The sequence below is a fragment of the Suricata suricatta genome, chromosome 8, assembly GCF_006229205.1.
Source record: "Suricata suricatta isolate VVHF042 chromosome 8, meerkat_22Aug2017_6uvM2_HiC, whole genome shotgun sequence".
NCBI lineage: Eukaryota > Metazoa > Chordata > Mammalia > Carnivora > Herpestidae > Suricata > Suricata suricatta.
In genome coordinates this window covers 32342616-32365994 of record NC_043707.1, presented here as the reverse complement: position 1 = coordinate 32365994, position 23379 = coordinate 32342616, and the positions used below count along the sequence as shown (strand labels likewise).

Here is a 23379-nt window from a genome sequence, read left to right as displayed (position 1 = left end):
TAATAGCTTATAAGGTATTTGAGACACTCCCACTTAAGTTAATATAATTCTCCCATCAACCAGCCGAGGAAGCAACTGTCATCCCTGGTTCAGAGGGAGGCAGTTAGGGCTCTTATGGCCTTGGAGGTCCCTCCTCAGCCCAAGCTGCACAGTGATGGCTGGGCCAGGAGTTGGGCGCACTGGTTACCTGACTCCAGCTCCTCCCAGGATACCAGAGAGAGAAGTACTGTTGACAGTACTATTTCCTAATTCCTGCTGTGTCCTGACACTCCCCTCACCCAGACTGTCACTGTGAAGAAGGATGATGTCCAGCAGATGAACCCACCCAAATTCTACCAAGCCAACGACATGGCGGACATGACTTTCTTGAATGAGGCCAGCGTCCTGAACAATCTTCGCCAACGCTACACCAATATGAGGATCTATGTGAGTGTCTGAGGCTGGGTGGGGGAGGGGGGACTGAGGGATGGCTGGGGACCTTCTGCCCCTCTCCTGATGGGAAGGGCACAGCTGCTCCTCTACCTTCCTGGCAACCAACACACAGTATGGCTCGGACAGGGTGCAGGGACCATGCTTTTGACACATTAGAACTTCCACTCCAAGCCTTCGATGTCTCCGTGATGGTGCCATCTCATGGGCACCTTAAATACCTTTTGCTGAGGTTGTTATTCAGAAGTCTTCTGCCCCACCGCATCCCTGCAAACTCTCCAATCAAAACATCATCCCCCCCCATGACTTCACACAGCCTTGTTAGATGTCTCCCCTTGCCCTTCCATCCATCCATCCATCCATCCATCCATCCATCCACCTGCTGTCTGCTTTACCCCCACCCAGAGACCGGGCTGGCGGGAACGAGTGACTCAGCAGCAGGGCTTCCAGGGTGACACACTGTATGTCATACTCTCCACTCCTTAAGTGGGTTCTCTCTCTCATCTCTGTTTCTCTTTCTCTGGGTCACTTTCTAGTTAATAAGATTCCTTTTAAAAACTCAAAACGTGTATTACAGCTATACTAAGAAAAAGCTGGGGCGGGGTGGGTGTTTATTCCCATCTAGGCCAAAGTGGCAGGTTTTAAAATTGAACTGAAAAGAGGCACAGAGCGAGGGGCAGGGCATCAGGTCGATGTGAGTGTCCAGCAAGGAGAAGGATAGTTTGGGACTCACGGATCGGGACCCACAGATTTGGCCATTTACTGCCCTCACTTATTCTCCCTACAGACAATTTCTTCCACTACCTCATCGGTTTTTCTGATTTTTTTTCAATGGGTTGATTTCCTTACAAAATTGCCTTATGATGAAAAGAGAAGCTGGCATCTCTTCTTAAGAGTAGATCAAACCCTGCTGCCCACCAGGAGGGGTCCTGCCCACATGGGGAGCACCACGCATCGGTTGAAACACCCCAGAGGTCTCTCTGAACGCTCGTGCAAAATCTCCCAGATATATTACATGGCAAAAGAAGATATAGAACAGTATTATAGAAAGTTATTTTTTTGTGTTAAAAACAAGAAGGGGGAATAAGAATGTACCCCTGGGTTTGTACGTATATGCATCAGAAACCATGCAAGGCAGGTATTGGAAATTAACACCGTGTTTACCTGTGGGAGGAGGAGGCGGGCACTGAACAGTGGGGAGGGGGGCGCTTTGGGCTGCCTATTTGTCCACACAGTGACTATGTTATCTACCCAAATAATTAAACCAAGGAAAATGAGATGCATATATATGAAAGAGAAGGATGGCTTTGCTTACTGAATAGACACTCAGACATAGATTTTGCATCCAGAGGGGACACCCCTGTATCCCTCTAAGCCGGCAGTGACCTCCAGCCAGGCTGCTCTAGGGCTGGCTAGGGCCTGGAGGGAAGAGGACACCAGGAGGAAAGACCAGCTAACTATCTCCCTTCCCTCCCGCCAGACCTACTCAGGCTTGTTCTGTGTGACAGTCAACCCCTACAAGTGGCTGCCCATCTACGGGGCCCGCGTGGCCAACATGTACAAAGGCAAAAAGCGCACAGAGATGCCACCCCACCTCTTCTCCATCTCTGACAACGCCTACCATGACATGCTCATGAGTAAGTGGGCTGGGGGGCTGCCGGGGCTCTTGGGGTGGGCGACAGAAGTTCTTTGCCACTGCTCTAAATGCACTAGAAGCATGGGCTACCCTATCCCAACCTGGACCCCATGCCACCCGCTGAAATTCTTCACTGAAGTGTTGAGCAGCAACAGGAAGTGATAAAACTGGGTCCCAGTGCTCAGTGAGGGGGCTTGCTGAGTACCAGCCCTACCTCACACCCCATTTCATTTAAGCTTCACAAAAAAATTACGGGGTGCCAGGTTAAGCAACTTGTCTGGAGTTCAAGCCGACACATAACCTTTCCCTGTACGATCCCTGCCGTGTGGCATAGTGGCTCGTGAAGTGACTTCTGGTATGCTGCTTATGACTTGGTAGCTCTCTATACGTGATGGGGCTGGTGGAAAGAGTGGCTGCCAAATTCTTGGCCCTTCTGCACACACGCACACTGGAGAAGGGGACCCCACAGGATCCGGGGTTTTCGGCCTCTGCCGGTCGCTGCAGCCTACCTCCAAGCTGGGCGGGACGCAGGGAGATGGAGACTGTTTGGCCAGGGTGATGTCAAATGTCTATTCCTAAGTGATTCCTAATTACATCTTCCTGTTGCTGTTTTCTTCCCTGCAGATCGTGAAAATCAGTCTATGCTAATCACGTAAGTGTCCCTTCTGTCTCTCAGTCTATATACATATAATTAGGTTTGTGTCTTACACGTGTAATTAAGCCTTCTTGGAATTAATTGGTGGGACTTGCTATGGAAATCTGAAGGCTGTGAGTGCACTTTGCAGGACATTAAGGCCGCACCTGTGAAACTGGGGTGAAGGGGGGGGTCTGTGTTCTGTGTCCCCCCCACCTGTCTGTCCCGGCTGAGGGGTGAATCATGGCAACACTCAGCCTGCACCGTTTCCTGCTTTGCTTCTCTGCGGCCGATCCTTTCCTCGCGCTTCACTCTGCTCCTGTTTTCCACTTGCAGCGGAGAATCCGGTGCCGGCAAGACTGAGAACACGAAGAAAGTCATCCAGTACTTTGCCAACGTCGGAGGAACTGGCAAACAGTCCTCGGATGGAAAGGTGGGGCTGACAGGCAGACTCAGAGTCTGTCACTCCAGCCCCCACCATCTTCAGGCACACACGAGGGCACACATGGGAGCACACACAGTGGGGCACACACAGGGGGCACACACAGGGGGCACACATAGAAGGGCACACACAGGGGGGCACACACAGGGAGCACACACAGGGGGCACACAGGGGGGCACACACCCAGAACCCATGTGACCCTCATAGGTGTCCTGTGGGTTTGGGCCATTTTACAGAGGAGGAGACGTCATTGAGAGAAGGGTAGGAAGGACCACATCGGGAGCAGGAGGCCGCAGACCTGATCCTTGTCCTATGGGATGTATTTTGCTGCCCCCGGTCATGTCTGTCCCCAAAGGGGCAAGTGGCAGGGGGGAACAGGGGACACCAGCTCCTCGTCAGCTGTTTCCGTAGGCCCCGCGGCCCTGGGGCACAAGGAGCAACAGCTGGGCCAGCGGCAGCTATACAGGCCAGCGAAGGACAGGACGGCCCGTGAGGAAGCCCAGGGCTGTGCAGAGAAGGGTTTTCAGGCTCACCTGTGAGTCTCTCCAGCACCAGCTAAGAATTAGGGCCTGTCGTCTGCCAGGTGGCCGTCCGAAGTCAGAGTCATAGGGAATGGTCATCAGGTGGTGGCCCTCTTTCCAGGTTCCTTCCTGCCCTGATTTCCCTTCCCCTCCTGGTTCCTGGCTCACAAGCCATAGTCATTTGAAAGCCCTGAATCCCCAGGCAGCACCCAATCTTCTCTCTCTCTCTCTCTCTCTCTCTCTCTCTCTTTCTCCGCCCCCCTCCTCCCCGGACAGGGGTCCCTGGAGGATCAAATCATCCAGGCAAACCCTGTCCTGGAAGCGTTCGGGAATGCCAAGACCATCAGAAACAACAACTCTTCTCGCTTTGTAAGTGTGAACAGTGACAACGGTGGCCCCTGGGGTGGTGGGACAGGTGCCATCACCTCGTTCCCGGTAAGGAAAGTGGGGCTGATTTAAACATGCAGATGGAATGAGGCAAGTCACAGCATCTCCTTCCCAGAGAGTTTTAAGGTCTTAGCAGTCAGTGTCTCTATGAAACAGAGCCCACCTCAGTATTTAAATCAAAGAGCTTGAATGCAGAGACTAGGTAACAGGGTGATGAAAGGCTGAGAAGTCAGACGGGGGAGCCAGGGAGTCACAGCGGCTGGAAGCTGTGGACGGCTCTTCCCCTCCCCGCACCCCCCCCAGGCTGGAGCGATGCAGGCCCTTCCATCCTCAGGGCCCTGGTGAATTTGAGCTCAGCCCTCTTCTGGGACCTCTACCTGGGCACTACGTGAGGTGCTGTCCAGGGAGGAGAAATTCCTGATTCTCAGTCTCCTGCTGGGGCTGGGGGGGTGGCGGGGGGGGGGGGGAAGCTCATTGTCTGAACCAGGGGGCTGGCAGGGAGCCTAGGTAAACAGGGCTGGGCAGGGAGGAGGTGAGGGCAGGTGAGGAATAGAGGTGAGCAGATGGGCCAGGAGCAGCAAGGCTGGAGACCCCGAGATGTCTCTTCCCAGGAGAATTTATCAAAGGTTCTGCCCAAGGGCAGGGAGAGGAATGCGATGTCTCAATGAAGAGACTCAGTAATGTGCCCCCTACGTCCGCTGGCCAAATCCCCACCATGCAGACTTCCCAGCCATCCCACCCTCTCCTGCTGGTGCTCCTCTCCCCACAAATACCCTGTGGGGTTACCCCACAGACCCTAAATCTAGTTCCAAGCCCCATCCGACTCCTTCTCTGGACGGGAAATCCACGGCTCCAGTACAGCCACGTCTGGTCCAGTTCCGTTGCAAACAGCGCCCTTGGAGCTCAGGGGGCTGCCAGTGGGGGACTGTGGCCAGACCCGGCCCACGCATTGGTCTAGCACCACACGCGTCCTCCCTCAGGATCCTCTCTCCTCTCTGCTCAGGGCAAGTTCATCCGAATCCACTTCGGGACTACAGGCAAACTGGCTGGGGCGGACATCGAGAGCTGTGAGTCAGGCCCCTTTGGAGGGTTCTTCTGGGGCGGGACCAGCTCCATAGCATGTGGGGCTCAGTGTGAAACAAAAATGAGGGACTCCTTTTTCCAAAAAATTATTTAAGAATTTGGGGCGCCTGGGTGGCTCAATTAAGTGTCAGACTTCTTAAGTTCAAGCCCCATGTCGGGCTCACTGCTGTCAGCATAGAGCCCACTTTGGATCCTCTGTCCCCCTTTCTCTCTGCCCCTCCCCCACTAGTTCTCTCTCTCTGAAAAGAAATAAACTTTAAAAAAAGTATTTAAGAATTTCAAAACAGTAACAGAGGAACATGAAACGAGGGCAGGGCCCTTCTGAAGGCAGCCAGGTCTGTGTACTTCTTCTCTTCCAGATCTCCTAGAGAAATCTCGTGTCATCTCCCAGCAAGCGGCAGAGAGGGGCTACCACATTTTCTACCAGATTCTCTCTAACAAGAAGCCTGAACTTATTGGTAAAGATCGTTACGTCTGTCTACCTGCCCCTTCACTTGCTTTCCCTCTTGTTTCAGTCACAAAAAGGCTCCCGAACACAGAGGGCCCAGTGTCATCCCCTGTGGTTCTGCATGAATTTCTTATAGTTATGTGCATTAGCTACAGGGAACTTTCCCAGAGTTCTCCTCACATCTCGTCTTCACAACAGCCTCTTGGGACCTAGCACCACTGTTGGCCCATATCATAGATGGGACTTAGGAACTCAGGGCTAAGACACAGACCTGAGATATGGGGCTTGGATCTGCTGCCTCTGGGCCCGGAGCTCAGACAGGAACAGAGACGTCAGCCCAGGATCGCTGCACGTGCAGTAACAAGAGGCTCCCCTCCGGGTGGACAGAGCCCACACCGAGCGCACAGTCTGAAGAGCCGTGTATATTCACTCATTCACTTAGATGCTCTTGTGCAGGCACCAACCTGCTCAACTGTTCATGGCAGACCTGCTCAGAGTATAAACTCTGGGGAGAGACGAAGACTCACTCTCCCACATACACACTTCTTAACTCCACCAGAGAGTAGATACCCTTCCCCACTCACAAGTGGGCTTTATTTGTGTTGGACACACTATCCTTCTTAATTAATGGATGGGATTTTGAAATTAGAAGACTTCACATAAAACAAAACAAAACAAATCACCAGCCTTGGAGTTCAGGACACTGGCTTGTTGATAAGCTCACAAGTGTGGGTAGTGTGCTACATGAGGCGCAAGTCTTTCACTAACAACACCAGTATCTCTGAACCAATGGGCGACATTTGATAGTAATTCCTGCTATAAGTAAAACGAGACAAAACAAAAAACGCCACTAAGTTCTTGGTTTCTCTGGAGTAGCAAAAGATCCAGAAGCCATGGCCCAGCCCTCCCACATGGCTCTAATCAAGGCAGTTGTGTGGTGGTGGCGCCTTCAGATGCGGTTCAAGCTCTCCTGTTTGCCACACTCCCTACCAAGCCCTATTGCATCCCTGACCCTAGAGCAGGGTGACTGCCCACATTTATCTTCCTTCTTGGGCTCTAGTTTTTCTCAGCAGTAGAGATGAAGGAAAATGAAAGTATTTCTTGCACCCATGTCTCTTCCAAAAGTGGAAAAACAAAGATAGACCAAGACGGGCACACATTTGAGGAAAAATAGAAGTGTGTGTCTTTCTTAGCAAAAGCACAATCTTTACGCATCTTATGCGTGAGTGATCGTTATTGCCCACTGCAAACATTGTATTACCTTCTGCCATAGAGTGTAAATGGCTCTTTCTAGGAGAGAGGGAAGAAAATAAATAGGAATTCATTTATTCCCAAAATATCTACAGGGCGTCCAGTAGGTGTTAAGTTCTGGCCCAAGTGATGGAGGACACAGCCAAGTTCCCAAGACCCTCTTGCTACCCTAAAGCTCCTCATGAGCCCTGTTCTCTCCATGACTCTGGGTGACCCCTGAGGGTCAGGACCATATCTTATTCAGCTCTGGAACCCCATGATGCTCCCCGAATCATGTCAGGAACATGAGAGGCGTTTGAGGATACGACTTAAAAAGGAAAGAGAAGAAAACTACACGTCATTAAGCTGCTAATCTGCTTTCCTGATCTTGGCAGAGACTTTGCTGCTGGTCCCCAACCCTAAGGAGTACCACTGGGTGAGCCAGGGCGTCACCGTGGTGGAGAACATGGATGACGGGGAGGAGCTGCAGATCACAGACGTGAGTGGTGGGTGTGGCTGACACACCACAGGGAGAGCCACGACAGAAGTTGTGGGGCCCTGCATGTACTGTCACCGGAATTGGGGTGGGGGCCACTCACGCTGCAGCCCAGATTCTCCCCCGGAGGCCCCCCGGGCTGCCGCTGGCACTTCTCTCTGGCCTGTCACAACAAGCAGAATTGAACTGGGGTTCCACAGAACCCTGGGGGCCACCTGCTCCACATCCTGGCTAGAAGTGACCCTCCTGTCTCCTCAGTTCCCACCGCACCCCGTCTCTCTCCTCTTATCACTCTGAGCACCTGTAACATCTGTTAGGGTATTTGTGTCTACTCCCCTCTGTGACGATAGAATTGATTCCTGATGCATCCTGATCCCTTTCCCTCCCCAGGACCTAGCATAAAGCCTGAACCTGTAACAATGGTGGCAATAATAATGCCACATCCAATTTGTTATTATGTATCTAATACTCACTGTGTATGAAGCACTGGACTAAACATTGATACATCATTGCAGTTTATCCTTATGACCACCTACTATCTCCATTTTGCAGATGAGTAGACAGAGGCCAGGGAGGCTAAATAAACACAAATGGCCATAGTGCAGAGCATCTGGTCTGGGCTCCTGGGAGGAGAAGAGACCTGCCTCTGGCCAGGACGTGTTTGACCTCCAGAGCCTGCACTGTACCGCAGTGGCCCATCGGTGCCAGCCCATGACTGCAGTGTCGTGGCCTCTGTTCTGTGGAACGAGAAGCCAGGAGTTTCTTGCCTTTCTCTTCCCCGTGGACTTACAGGTTGCCTTTGACGTGCTGGGCTTCGGCGCCGATGAAAAGATCGGCGTTTATAAGCTGACCGGGGGCATCATGCATTTCGGCAACATGAAGTTCAAGCAGAAGCCCAGAGAGGAGCAGGCTGAAGTGGACACCACGGAGGGTAGGTGTTCGGCTGGGGCCGTCCGGGGAGGAGCAGCACCAGCGGTGGGGGCTCGCAGCTCTCCGAGGCTTCGTGACCATTTCAGAGACAGTCTACAAACAAGAATATTCCTTGGACATCCCCACGTCGATAATCGCAGAGAGACAGGACAGAGAGAGTCACGGCTTTGGTTTCTTTACTCTGCTTTGCCACTTGACCTTGAGCAAGTGTGGAAACCATGTCAGACCTCTGCTTTCTCTTTGGCAACATGGGCTCCTGCCACGCTGCCCTTACCCCCTTCCCTAAACACAACAGACGGTGCTGGGTTTCTCCAGGGCAGGACATCACCTTTCTTTCACTCGCCTCCTTTTTCTGTCCCTACGCAGTGGCTGACAAAGTCGCCCATCTCATGGGTCTCAATTCTGGGGAGCTCCAAAAGGGCATCACCAGGCCCCGGGTCAAAGTAGGCAATGAGTTTGTGCAAAAGGGCCAGAATATGGAACAGTGCAACAACTCCATCGGGGCTCTGGGCAAGGCCATCTACGACAAGATGTTCAAGTGGCTGGTGGTCAGGATCAACAAGACCTTGGACACCAAGATGCAGAGGCAATTCTTCATCGGTGTGCTGGACATCGCTGGCTTCGAGATCTTTGAGGTGTGTCTGCCCTGGCATTCTGTTTCTGCTTTGGGGTGGCCATTTTTCTTTCAGATGCTACTTTTCACCATGGTTCTCTTGTTTCTCATCTTGGACCTGGGGTGGGCCAATCTCAGTTGTTTGCTCTTGGGTCTCTGACTTCCGGCATCTAGAAAGCTCCATTTTCATTTGTACGGTGCCAAGTGATAAAGAGTGGTGTGACTACAAGGGATACAATGGGTGATGTGCTGGTTTCATGAATTTTGTGAGCAGCTGACAGCATGTTGAACATGACCATGGTGTATTTACACCATGGAAATTGGCCAACACTATAAATCGGGTCTTTTACTTCTTTACTTTTATTTTTTAGAGAGAGAGAGAGAGAGAGAGAGAGCAAGCTGATGTACCAGCACAACACTGGTGACCTTTTACCTTTTTCCTACACAAGAGAGACTCAGGTCTCACCCCAGGCTAGGGCTGTGGGTCAGGAATATTTTAGCTTTCTAATTGAAGGCCGCATGTTTAGGATCAGTTGATCTCGTTCTGGACTTGGGTTGCCATCAACTAGCTGTGTGGCTTTAGAAAAGTAGCTATCCCTCTCTGAGCCCCAGTTTTCTCAACTCTAAAATGAACCAACTGAAAGAGATGATCTATAAAGTCCATTTCACTCCACTATCCTATTATTTTAAGATTACCAGCCTCAGATGGATTTCAAAAAAAGAAAGAAAGAAAACTTAGCCCAATTTCTTTCAGGCTCTAAAAGGCTAATTTGGTTGAGATCCACAAGAGAATCATTTAATTTTGTAGGTAGAAGGAGGCTTAGAGTTTCCAAACTGTGCTCCCTGGCATCCTGAGGAGCCAGCAGCAGGGGAGGGACTAGGGGAAGGGAGGATGCTGTGTGCACAGCAAAGTGTGTGCAATAGACAAACAGGGTTCAAATCTAGCTTGGACCACTTCCAAGCCATGTGCCTCTGTTTCTCCACGTATTAATGGGGACACTAACCATTCTTGCCTTGTAAGGTTTTCAGTGGAGGCAGCTCAGCACAGGGTCTGGCACATGTGCATGCTCTGTGAGTACAGTGGTACCTCTGCTTTAACCTATTTTTCGTGAGGCTTAGGATGGGATTTCATTAAGAGAAAGCACTCTCTGGTTTTTTGTTAAAGGTTTGTAAACCGCCAAGCCCTTTCATCTTACAGATGAGGATAAAAAGAAACTACACACAGAGAGAGAACTGTCCAAAGGCACATAGGGGGTCAGAATGCATAAAGCCTCTCAAAATTTCTATCCTGGAAAGAAAATAATTATTTCTACAATGATTTTTTTTTCATTTTTAAGTTTATTTATTTATTTTGAGAGAGAGAGAGAGAGAGCGAGAGAGAGAGAGAGAGAGAGAGAAAGAGAGAGAGAGAGAGAGCTGTCAGCACACAGCCCAACGTGGGGCTCAAACTCACGAACTGTGAGATCATGACCTGAGCTCAGATCAAGAGTCGGATGCTTAACCAACAGTGCCGCCCAGGCGCCCCTCCACAATGATTTTTATTAACCACACAAGGTGGCACCTAAGCTTTGGGCTCCCCCCACCCCAACCTCTCCTTCCCTCCTACTCCCCTCTGCCCCTTTCTGCCCCCAGGGCAGTACTGATGCAACACCTTCTGGGGGTTGGCATTCAAGTATCTGGGGCAATGCCTGATGCTGGTTGGCCCTCGGCAAATTTGAGCTCTGCTTGTGGCTCTTCCCTCAGTCCCGGTCCCCGGGAGGCTCTGTCTGGGTCCTGGCTGATTCCCTGCTCTCGGCCTTTCCCCCTCAGTTCAACAGCTTTGAGCAGCTGTGCATCAACTTCACCAACGAGAAGCTGCAGCAGTTCTTCAACCACCACATGTTCGTGCTGGAGCAGGAGGAGTACAAAAGGGAGGGCATTGAATGGGTCTTCATCGACTTTGGCCTGGACCTGCAGGCCTGCATTGACCTCCTGGAAAAGGTAACCCGCTGCTCAGAGGAGGGGCTTTTAGAGAGAGGCCAGGACCCTGACTAGGGCTTGCCTCAGAAAGGGACCTCACTTGGGCCTGTGGGGAGGTGGCACCAGCAACACTGATAATGATCTTGGTTGATCTGACCTCTAGCTTCCTCTCTGTAAAATGGGTACAATAGTGATTGCAATGGACACTGTTAGTTGGGCTGTTGTATGCCTCAACTCACTGGATCATCACAAGCTATCATATATGTTGGGGTGGGGGAGGTGACATAATACAACCATTTCACAGATGGGAACATTGAGGCACAGCAAAGGGAAGAATCTTGTCCAAGGTCATAGACCCTGTGAATGGCACTTAGGTTCTAATCCAGACAATCTAATTGCCACTCCTATGGTCATACCATCTGGAATGTTTTAGCAAATGGCCTAGTTCAAGAATATATACTGTTTGATCAAATTCAGAAAAGGGATAGAAAAAGGACCTTGATGGGACAGATGACAAAATGTGAACAGTCTGTTCATAGTATTGTATCATTGTTAATTTCCTGGTATTCATTATCATTACTACGGTTGCGTTAACATTTGGAGAAGTTGGATGAAGGACGTGTAGGAATGCTCTGCACTCTTTTGCAAACTTAAAAGTATTAAAAAGTAAAAGCTCAAGAGATAAGAGAAAGAAAGAATATATGTTGTCTCTGAGACTCAGGCTAGGAGTCGTCTTAGAGAAAGCAGCCTGAGGTCCTCAGTGTGAGACCAGCCTTAACCTCCCAGGAAAAGAATCTCCCAAAACAATCTACCTGTCCCCTAACACAGACAAATACTCCCCTGTCCAGCTGTCACAGAGCCTGAAATGTCCCTCATATTTGAGCTTTGGGGTTAAGCATTGCCCTCTTTCAAGAGTCTTCTTTAGAAAGCAGACCCTCCACAAATGTGGGGGCAGGGGGAGGGGGGAGACATATTAAGTCACTGACAGTTTTATGAGCTCCCCTGTGAGCTCTCCTCTTCTGTGAGAAGAACCATACGTGGCCCCTAGTAGCCAGCAACGTCACTGAGAGCAGGAGCAGATAACAGAATTAAATCCAGAGAAGATGGGTATCATTGATCTTCCTGAGCGCCAAGGCTGCCTGGCACCACTGTTTGGAAGGGATTAGCATTTGGGGAGCTAAGTAGCCCCTCCAGACTTCCATCTCCCCTTCTGTTTTTTTTTTTTAATGTTTATTCATTTTTGAGAGAGAGAGAGAGAGAGAAACAGAGCATGAGCCAAGGAGGTGCAGGGAGAGAGGGAGACACAGAATCTGAAGCAGGATCTGAGCTCTCAGCACAGAGCCTGATGCAGGGCTCGAACACACAAACTGTGAGATCATGACCTGAGCCAAAGTCGGACACTTAACCGACAGAGTCACCTAGGCGCCCCTCTCCCCTTCTGTTAGACTCAATGAATTCTAGCCTCTTTCGATGTAAATGGCCTTGGCCTTCAAGGACTAGACCTTGGAGCAGCTTCACCATTCCTGTAGGTCAATGCCCAGAGGTCTGCTTCCTGGCCGGCCATGTGGGTGTCTGGGGCACCCCTCCCACTACCCCCAGGCCCTGTTGGGGTCCTATGGCCTCCTCTAACACCATCCACTGCTCTTCCCTTCTAGCCCATGGGCATCTTCTCCATCTTGGAGGAACAGTGCGTCTTCCCTAAGGCCACCGACGCCACCTTCAAGGCTGCCCTGTATGACAACCACCTGGGCAAGTCCAACAACTTCCTGAAGCCCAAGGGAGGCAAAGGCAAGGGGCCTGAGGCCCACTTCGAGCTCGTCCACTATGCAGGCACCGTGAGTACCCTGTTGGCGCCCCCTGTGGCCATCTTCTTGCTGCTGTTGTCTCTGGCTATTGTAGGTCCTTCCTGTCTTGACCTTGCTGATGCTTCCTGCCTCCAGCTAGCACAGCCACCATAGAACAGGGCGATCAGCCCTGTGAAATGACCCCTGACTCATACTTCCTCATCACTTCTCTCTCTGAGAAATCCAGAGCAATCCAGCCAAGGATGCCTGCCAGGGAGCAGCCAGCAGTTCATGCCCTCAGACCTGCTAGGGCCACACCACTGTTTACAGCCCTTGGTTTGACGGCTGCATTTAGCTCTTGGACATAATTTACACTTGCAAAAAAGGAAAAAGAAAATCCACGAGCCTACCAGTTATCCCCCAGTAGATTAACTTACCCTCTGATGGCTCGTGGCTAGCAAACCAACAAAACGACATCTCTGGAGTAGCTTTTTCACTCATGACAAATTTAGTCCTTGAAGAAGAGAGAATTAGCTTCTTATTTGAATTGATAGGGGAGACCAAGTTTGTTCAGCCCGCCCTTGAGAATGTTCCCTTGGGATTGTGGGATTGCCATAAATGTTAGTTCTCTTGTTACCACTGGAGTTGGTTGAGCCTCTGTGGGTTTAACTGCAGGGTAACAGCAGCCTTACCACGAGCTGTCAGGAAAGCTGCTGTTGGATCAGGCATTGGGGCCAGGATTTTATGATCTCATCAACCATAGCAATGCCAATTACTGGCAGAATGAATTATGCCACTAAGTAGAGCAAACAGCAGGTTTGGAGGCCAATCCCGGTGCTCTACCTGACCTCCCACAATGAAATGAGAAGGGCTCTGTATTTATAGCAATGGAATATTCAAAATCTGATGGATCCTATGCACCTCCAAGAAGGCTCTAAAGTAAGACCCACAGGTGACGAATGTCTCTATGCTCTATGAGAGAAGGAAAGCCCAATTGTTTTGGCTTCTTATCTGCTTCTCTCGGTTCCCTATACTCAGTGGAAGTATTTGAAAAGTGCCTTCCTCTTTGCCTCCCCAGCTAGGGCCATGTGGCAAAATGAGAAATAGAAATTAATGGATGTCCAATTAACTGAATACATGGATCCCAGTTCTGGCTGGATGGAGCCCCCCTTCCACCAGGCAATGGCCAAGGGATGTGTGCCCTTGAACAAGAGGATACCAGATATCCTTGTAGGGTGCTCTTCATGTAGCTCAGGATTTCCCTGGTCAAGGCCAGTCACTCATAGCAAGGGCTGAGCCTGGAAGATCAACCCTCCAGGGTAGAAAAAGAGCCAGAGGTCAGGGAGGCTCAGAGTAGCCAGCCGAGCAAGACACACAAGAGGAGGTCAGAGCCCAACAGAAAGTAGCTGGGGAGTCCTGTTTTGTGGGGAAATCTCAGAGACAGAGTGACCTAAACAGGCAAACTGCAAATGCCCAAGAAAGCAGATAATGGAGACTTCATTTCATACTGTGTCTCAGGGACATCCTGGGACTCCAGAAAAGTCATCAGGTCAAGAGCTGAAGCCCTAGGAGATGGGGTTGGATGTTGGTCCTGGGGACCCAGAGCAGGCAGAACCTGTAGGTAGAAGTTCTGGCTGTAGGACCTGAAAGGTGGAAGCTAGACCTAGAACGTAACCTCTGGCACTCTTCCCCTCCAGGTGGGTTACAACATCACAGGATGGCTAGAGAAGAACAAAGACCCCCTGAATGAAACAGTGGTGGGCTTGTTCCAGAAATCATCCCTAGGGCTCCTGGCCCTTCTCTTCAAAGAAGAGGAGGCTCCAGGTACGGCTGACTCCTTGTTGTGTCCAGTGCCCCTGTGCTGATGCCCTTCAGTGGCCCAAATGGAAACAAGGAGACAAAACTCTCTTATTCTACTCTGTGAAGTGAATGCATGAGGACAAGTTGCTGGAGGTAGGCCATGGACGACAGTGCAATGGAGAGATGTGGATGCATACTGGTGGCTTCCATCAACTGAACTGACCACTGGGCCTGTATCACCTCTGGGTGGCGCGATATCACTTTGGAAGAGTGGATGCCCAGATGATGTGTGCTATTTTCTGCTCCCTGCTCTCCTCTGTCTGAGGCTTGGGTCAAGCCCAGCCCTGCCACCTACCCAATCGAGGGTTGTGTGACCCACAGGGAAACGCCCTGGGTGGGAGCTGCCTGCCGTGGCTGCCACTCAGTGGGGCGAGAGCTGCAAATTTCCTTGAATTCAGAGATGTTTGCACCACCAACATGCAATTCCCCTGGATGGTCTGCAAGCTCTACTTCCTCCCCAGGCAATGGGAACAGTTTGTCCCTGTGTGTAGCCCTAAGTCACCAAGGGCTACACCCTCTCCAGAGAGCATAGCACTCCTTTTGACCATTAGACCATGGTCATCCCATTCACCCCTTCCCTGGTAGATGGCCTTTTCCTGAGAGTCCCCACCTCACCTAGTCCCAAGAAAAGCCTTTTTAAACCAGAGAATATGTTTCCTCAACACAGAGCACTGAATGGGGCTGCTTGTCTCCATGCTGTGTTCTGACATGAAACATGCTTGTCTTTCTTCCTCAGCTGGAAGCAAGAAGCAGAAGAGGGGGTCTTCCTTCATGACAGTCTCCAACTTCTACAGGGTGAGTGGGGCTGCCCCAGAGGCCACTGTGCATCCAGTGAACCCTCCCTTCCATTGAATCCTCCCTTTTAATGGTGTGGTGGTCTGGCTGCCACCTCCTAGCCCAGGACAGGATGAGTTCAGTTCTATGCCTATGGCTGCCTCTTCCATTTGAGGAGTCAGTTTCCTTCCAAAGGGGTCACAGAACCACAACAACCTCAGAGCAGAAAAGACCCTTTGAGATGGTTCAGTCCAACCACATCATTTTGGAGTGAAACCCAGAAGGTGGTATCATTGGACATATCAGTGCCTAAGATCTTGAGCCCCAGAGTTGGCTGGCAGATTTTCTGGGCTGGTCACAACTTCCACAGATTTGGGGCATTACTAAGGATACATCCCAAAGTGCAGAAAGGGCAACCAATAGGGAGATGTGGACTGAAGAAAGATGTCTATATTTCCCAAGGATCTGGCTAACCCGAGGCAGAGAGGCTACCTCATTGGAGGTATCCAAGCAGAGGAGGAGGGACCGTCCCATAGGGAGGTTAACAGGCGGGAGTTTGTCCTCATAGACACTATGGTTCCTTCTAGTATGGAGACTCTATGATGAGCCAGCACTGAATCAAGAAGAGCCCTGCTTATTGAAAACCATGTCACCTTGGGCAAATCCCTCTGAGATGACAGCCACTGCCTTGGGCAAATTCCTCTGACATGACAGCCACCGCCCAATATGACATCCATTATGATAGCCACTAGCCACACATGGCTAGTGGATGAATGCTTGAAAAGAGGCTGGTACAGAAGAACTCAATTTGAATTTACATTTTAACTTAATTAATTAAACTCTAGGGGCGCTTGGGTGGCTCAGTCAGTTAAGCATCAGTCTTTAGATTCTGGATCCTGGATCCTGCTTTGGATTCTGTGTCTCCCTCTCTCTTTGCCCCTCCCCTGCTCACACTCTGTCTCTGACTCTGTCTCTGCCTCTGTCTCTCTCAAAAGTAAATAAAACATTTAAAAAGTTTTTTTTAAAAGATGTTAATTGAACTCTAAATAAATATCTCTCCTGAGCATTGGTATCCTGCAACACCAACACTGAGCTTAACTCTGTCTTTCTTCTATTTCCTTCAACCCCAGGAGCAGTTGAATAAGCTGATGACCACCCTCCATAGCACGGCTCCCCATTTTGTCCGCTGCATTGTCCCCAACGAGTTCAAGCAGTCAGGTATGTCATGGGGGCATGTCTCCCTGCTGGAAGTCCTCAGGCTTCGTTAAGTTAGTATTTGCTCAAACTAAGTCCCCCTTCCTGTTGTTAGTACAGTGAACATGTATAGAGCAGTTTAATATTTTTGAAATGTGAGCACTGTTTCCCTTCTTTGCCTCCCTCCACTCCCATCAATCTTTCAAACTTGGACACTTTTGACCCAATGAAACAATAACCATTAATAAAAATAGCTAACACTTGTTGAGCACAAACTGTGAGCCAGGTACAAATGAAATCCACTTTTTTTTTAAAATTAACATTTATTTATTTTTGAGAGAGAGAGGGAGACAGAGGATCCAAAGCAGACTCTGCACTGTCAACACAGAGCCTGATGTGAGGCTCAAACTCACTGTGAGATCATGACCTGAGCCGGTCAGACGCTTAACAGACTGAGCCACCCAGGCGCACCTAATTAAGTCCACTTTTAATCACGAGGGATGACTGGGGCGGCAAAGTGGGGCACTGAAAGGATCCCCCAAAATGGATCCCCCCAAAATCATGTTCTAGCTGCTTTATAAAGAAAAATCATGTTCTGTCTGGATGGGGACCCACTAGAAATCACACAGGAGGGGCTTTAGGTCTTGGCTGAATTGTGGGTCCCCGAAGGCAGGGACAGGAGGAGACTGGGGTTGACGACACAGATGTTCAGTTAGCTTTCTGCAGTGACAAGGAGTGGCCTGTGCCGTCCTAGAGCACGCCCTCTCTCTTGGCAGGCGTGGTGGATGCCCACCTGATCATGCACCAGCTGGCTTGCAACGGAGTCCTGGAAGGCATCCGTATTTGCAGGAAGGGCTTCCCAAACAGGATGCAGTACCCAGAGTTCAAACAGAGGTGAGTGGTGTCTTCCTGATAGCCTGAGTACACTTCTCAGTTTCCAGGGATTGACTAGTTGATAAATATAGGCCTCCTGTAGCAGATGCTACAGGTATGGTGACGGATACCAGCTCACTGTCACTATCTGAGGACACCTTGGCCTGACTTTCAACTGCCAGAACCTGCCCGAGGGCTTTCTCTGGCTCATGAGCCAGCTTTGCTACTTGGCAGGCTGAAAGTCTCAGGAATTAATGCCTTTCCCAGGAGTGGCCAGTGACCAGTGACTACAGACAACTGGCATATCAATGCTTCAACTCCCTCACCCTTCTGATGGGCTAACTATGAGGTGATTCTTATGCTGGCTCCCAGATAAATGTCTAACAATAGGCTCTCCAGGTTACATTTTTTTAAAAATACTAAAAATTAAGAAATTAAAAAGCCCTGATTTGTAGTGTCTTTGGATTTCCAAGGTATAAACACTCCCATGGCTTTTTTCGAGCCCACGATGTGACACCAGTGAATGTGGAGTTGGGAAGAGTCACATGATTGGCTCTTGCAGGCCAGTGGGGGCTGGTCCCAGCACACCACTGTTCCCAGTACCCCTTAGCAGCATTAAGTCCCAGCTGCCCATTCTGGTAACTGGCCCGATAACATGCCTCTTATTGACGGCTCTGTCCCCCTTCCCAATTCTGCCATCCCCCAAATAAACTATTTGCACTTGGAAACCTTGTCCCAGCGTTGGCTTCTGGGGGAACCCAAAGCAACACCTCCACCTTAGGGAATATTTCCCTTCTACCCACTTCCTACCTGCTCAAACATAGGACTGCTGGTTGATGGAGCAGGATGAGTCACTAGAGGTCACCTTGCCCAAGCCCTCTGAAAGCTCTAAACAGGGAAGAGCTTGTCTAAATCACAAAGGGGGCTGCTTGCAGGCCAGGAAAAGAAGTGCTTCTCCTGTGCCAGGAAGAAATGATCAGGAAGGAAAGATTTTGGTGTCTTCATTTCTAGGAGCACCTGCCTCCTGAGCTCCTGACCCACACAGACGTTCACGCCCCAAGGTCTCCTGCCAGCCCCACCCCAGTGCCTGCCACGGGCATCTGTAAACCAGGCCTAGTCCCTGATTCTGAGGCCATCATAAATATCAAGTGAGAACTTCGTGACTGTGCTTCCTGAGCTGGCAGCTTGGACATGATGGTGACAGTCACCATCTCTCTCCCAACAGGTACCAAGTGCTGAACCCCAATGTGATTCCTCAGGGGTTCGTAGACAACAAGAAGGCCTCAGAGCTGCTGCTCGGGTCCATTGACCTGGATGTGAATGAATACAAAATTGGACATACCAAGGTAGGGGCTTCTGGTGATACTCCCTCCCTCTACCACTCAGCCTCGTCCCAACAAGGTGGGCTTCAGGGTGTGAATTCCAGCTTGGCCGCTGACCAGTTGCCTGCCTTGAGCAAACCCCATGGTTGCTGAGAGTCTCAGCTTCCTCCTTTTCAAAATACGGCTGACACAGCTGATCTCATGGGACTCGGGGGTGATTAGCAATAATGTGGGTGAGAACCCAGCTCAGACAAATACGTGATAAATGGTTAGGTTATTTCCTAGGACTGTATGAGCCCCAGTCAGAATCAAGGTCCTGGATTTGAGTGGGGCATGGAGGTATGTGTGTGGGAGTGAGGTGTGAGAGTAGCACCATAATCCCAGCACACCCACACCGAAAGCTCCAGCCCTGAGCTGGCAGGTGAGTCGGGGGTGACTCAGAGAGGCTGCCTGATCCTGACTCACAGGGCCTGGGCAGCCGTGTGTCTGTCCCACTTCCTGGCCCTGCAGAGTCTCTTTGGGACTGAAAGGGCCAGCCAGGCTAATGGTACAAGGTGTCCATCTATAGCTGCCCAACCAGACTGCACCCCAACATGACACGCAGGGTGACCCAGGAGGAGTACTAGCTTTGCATTCAGGAGCATCAGGCTCAAAGCCTACCTCTGTGTAGCCCAGAGCAGATCAACTGCCTCTCTAAATATCATGGATGGCACAGGCAACACGGCTTCCCACAGGCCTGTTGGAGCACATGGATGCTTCGGAAATGCTCATAGAGCATCTCCTGTGTGCCAAGCATGATTCAAGGCCCTAGGAATACACCAGTGAACAGAACAGAAAGAAAGAGTCCCTAAGCTCCCTGGAGCTTGCTTCGTGGTAGTAAACATTAGCAGAATTGTAACACTGCTCTGGAATCTTCCAGAACTGTGAGCTCTGGCCTCCTACAGAGTTGAGACATGCTGTGTATATAGCTAAATCGACTGATAGGAACACTGCAGGTTTTGTCAGAGAATTGCTGAATACTTGAGCGGGAGAGAACCTTGGAGACTGCCTCCTTTCCCCTGCCCCCACCTTGGAAGGATGGGAATTTTGAGGAAGGCTGGAGAGGGCATGGAGCTTATATGCTCAATTCCACGGAACTAGGCAGGACGGAGCAGGCCTCGGCCCCATGACACTGGTCATGGAAAAGGGGGTGGAGCTGCTGTCGCCAGCAGTTAACACAGCTACTGGCCCGGTGAACGGACTGCATTTTGCTGTCATTCAGGGGTTGCATCGGGCATCTTGGGTCCAGGTAAAGGCCTGGGGATTCTGGGGATAGCTTTCTAAGCTTCGCCTAAGTTTCCAAGATTCAACTGTGTTGATTGGTACATGGCATTCATTCATTGTCCCTGCCATATCATGCTTGGGGACAAGGACCAGGAGGGCTCTGGTGGCAGAGGCAGAACAGAGAAGGATGATTCTGCCTGTAAACTGTGTTCCCACCCCCAGCCACATGCTCACCTCCCTGCTCCTAAAAGGACACATCTCAATGATAATTCTTTTTGAAATATCAAGAAAGAGTTTATGAAATCAAGCCCAATGTCTCTACCCCATAATAGCTAGCTAGCTCTTGGGGGTTTTGCAGGGAAGGAAGGCAAGTGGAGAGAGCATTCTTTTCCATTCTTTTCCTGTTGGTATCCATAGCATCTACATAAAGGATTTAGTTGGGGGCTCTGCTCCCTACCCCAAGGTGTGGAATTAGACTCTGGGAGCTGGGAGGACTCAGGGCCCTGCATTCCCATTGAACAGGAGGGGAGTTTGGGGCCTCCCAAGAGTGACAAGGCTAAGGTCACATAGCACATCCAAGGGAGGCTGAGGCCAACTACAGGGCTCCTGGCTCCTTCCATCCCTCTAGAAGTTTCTATCATGTCCTATTTGAAGCCTATAAAAAGATGTCACAGTATCAAACATACTGATTACAAAATAACCACCTATGAGCCCATTTAAATATCCAGAATCTCTTTGCATCTCTTTCCTTTTCTTCCTCCCCACACCCAGGAGTAACCCCTTGTCCCGAATGCTAACCATGCCCCTGACTTTCAAAAAATGGCTTTGTCACATATGCATATGGCCCCAGGTTTTGCCTGGTTTTGAGCTTCATGAAAGGACCATACTTGATATAATCTTCTGGAACATGCTTCTAACACTCAGTCATGTTTCCAAGATTCATCCTTGTTGGTCATTATAGGACATTCACTCATTGTCACCGTCATATCATGCTGCCTCAGACAGCCACACCACAATTATCCTTTCTCCTGCCCTTGGAAATCGATTTTCCCCCCTGCGGTTATCAACAATGCTGCTTTGAGTATCTTTGCACATGATTGTATGCAGGGTTTTCTCCAGAACGAAATTCTCAACCTTGGTCGTACATTAGAATCACTTTGGGGAGGGTGAAGGTACCAATGCCTGAGTCTCACTCCAGAAATGGTTTGAAATCACTGTGTGCAGACATCAGTATCTTTCCAACCAGTATCTTTCTGTATCTTTCCAGGTAGGAGCAATGTGCAGCCAGGGTTGAGATACACTAATGCTGCAGAGGATAGTTGTCTGTTTCAGGGTTTGGAAACATCTAACTTGACGAGGGAATGCCAACCTATTTTCCAAAACTGTTGTACCAACCTACCTTCCCCTTGATCCACAACCCTGCCAACACCTGTGTTCTTGAAAGTCTTAAAAGTTATAGGTGGAGGGAAGAGTGAATGTTATCTTGTGACCTTAATTTGAATTTGCCAGAAACTGGGTATTTCCTGATCTTTCTAACACACTGCAAAGTTGGGTGTTTCCTGATCTTTCTAAGCCCCTGCAAAGCTTTCTAACACACACCACAGTTGGGTGGATGAAATTGTGCAGCATTGGTAAAATTCTGTATCCTTTCTACAAAGTCAACCTCTCCCTTGCCCCTCACCATCCTCTCTTCCCACTCCCTGATCCCTGGGAGACTGTGACTGTCCAAAGGCATGAGTGTTGCATGGAGGTAAAGAAGGAGGCCCCTGGCCGCCCTGGCTGCTGGACAATCAACAGCAGTGAGGATTATGACAATCTAATGCATTTCTTAAAAAATGCTTTATTTATTTTGAAAGAGAGACAGTGTGAACAGGGGAGGGACAGAGAGAAAGAGAGAGAGAATCCTAAACAGGCTCTGAGCTGTCAGCGCAGAGCCCGACATGGGGCCCAAGAACTTGTGAGATCAAGAGGCGGATGCTTAACTGACTGAGCCCCCTGGCTCCCCAATCTATCACATTGTGCTGCTTCACAGTTTACATGAGACTTTTCCACCCAGTTATCTCTATTTAATCCTTATAGCAGCCCTGTCAGGGAGGGATCAACATCCCCATTTCACAGATGGGGAACTGAGGCCCTGAGGAGATGTGCCCAAGGTGACCCAGCTAGCAAGTGCAAGGTCAGGGCTGGAGCCCAAAGGAGGATCCGAGGGTGAGAGGAAACAGACGTGGAGGCTGGCGTGGCCCCACCATCAGGGGCATCCAGGCAGGGGCCAGTTGTTCCCAAGCGGCCTCAAGCACCAGCACCAGACTGGGTCCATTAACTTTCAAGGCCCTTTCCTGAACCTCTGGGGCTTGTCCCCCATGAGTGGATGCTGTTGGCAACACCTGGGCCACGTGCAGAGGAGTGTCCCTTTCCTGCAGGTATTCTTCCGGGCAGGCATCCTGGCTAAGCTTGAGGACATGCGGGATGAGCGTCTGGCCAAGATCATGACCATGCTGCAGTGCCGTCTGCGGGGCTTCCTCATGAGGATTGAGTTCAAGAAGATGCTGGAGCGAAGGTAGCACTCACCACCACGGGCGGGGCGGGACCACTGAAGCCACACGCATCCGTGCAGAATGACCAGGGACCCAGCCACACACACACACACACACACACACACACAGGCACAGGGGTTGGCTCCGGTAGTGACTCCGGGCAATGAGGTGAGGGGAGGGCGCCGACATCTCCCCTGGCCCAGTGAACCCTGCTTGGGGCCCGGAATCACTTCCTAAGGCTGCTGGAACAGAGCACCACAACCTGGGTGGCTTAAAACAATGGCAATTCTCACAGTGCTGGAGGCCAGAAGTCTGAAATCAAGGCATATTGCAGGCTGCACTCACCCTGAAGGAAGGAGGATCCTTTCTTGCTTCTTTTCATCTTGGTGGCCCCAGGCTTTCCTTGGCTTGTGGCAACATCAGTCCAATTTCTGCCTGTTTTCACAAGACCTTCCCTCTGGTTGTGTCTCCACACCATCCTCCTTATTATATGGACACCGCCATCTTGGGGCAGGGGCCCCCCTTTCTCCATATGACCTCATCTTAACCTAAGTAATGACACCTGCAAAGACCCTATTTCCAAAGAAGGACACATTCACAGGCACTGGGTGTTAGGACTTCAGCATATCTTTTGGGAGGGGACACAACTCAACCCATAATACAAACCCTTCTCTTAAAGCCTACAAGTCACTTTTCCCAGATATCCCCTTACTGGTCTGTGTGGTGTTACTGTCAGAAAGACGCAGTAGGGCTGGCACCCCTGTTTTGCAGATGTGGAAACTGAGGTCAGAAGGGTGAAGGGGCTGGCCCAGGTTCATGCAGAGTCAAGACTGGAATCCAGAAGTCCTCACCCCAAATCCTCGCCCTCCAAATTGTGTTTTTTAGCCATCTTTCTAAAACAAGCATCAGAAAATAGCTCAGGCTACCCTGGCTGACCTGTGGTTGACTCTGCTTCCTTGGGGCATAG

The 23379-nt window shown here is 50.4% G+C and overlaps 1 protein-coding gene across 1 annotated transcript in view; it reads left to right on the top strand.

Moving 5' to 3' along the window:
• The window catches only part of LOC115298402 (myosin-16), a 65580-nt gene that overhangs the window by 6408 nt on the left and 35793 nt on the right, over positions 1-23379 (top strand). Inside the window, exons 3-20 of the mRNA XM_029947156.1 lie at positions 283-426; positions 1910-2066; positions 2690-2717; positions 3036-3132; positions 3939-4031; positions 5053-5116; positions 5492-5590; positions 7206-7309; positions 8099-8237; positions 8603-8871; positions 10659-10829; positions 12464-12643; positions 14290-14416; positions 15189-15247; positions 16357-16444; positions 17197-17314; positions 18519-18639; positions 22299-22435. Of these exons, the coding sequence (XP_029803016.1) occupies positions 283-426; positions 1910-2066; positions 2690-2717; positions 3036-3132; positions 3939-4031; positions 5053-5116; positions 5492-5590; positions 7206-7309; positions 8099-8237; positions 8603-8871; positions 10659-10829; positions 12464-12643; positions 14290-14416; positions 15189-15247; positions 16357-16444; positions 17197-17314; positions 18519-18639; positions 22299-22435 (2195 nt within the window). The remainder of the gene's footprint in view (positions 1-282; positions 427-1909; positions 2067-2689; positions 2718-3035; positions 3133-3938; positions 4032-5052; positions 5117-5491; positions 5591-7205; positions 7310-8098; positions 8238-8602; positions 8872-10658; positions 10830-12463; positions 12644-14289; positions 14417-15188; positions 15248-16356; positions 16445-17196; positions 17315-18518; positions 18640-22298; positions 22436-23379) is intronic.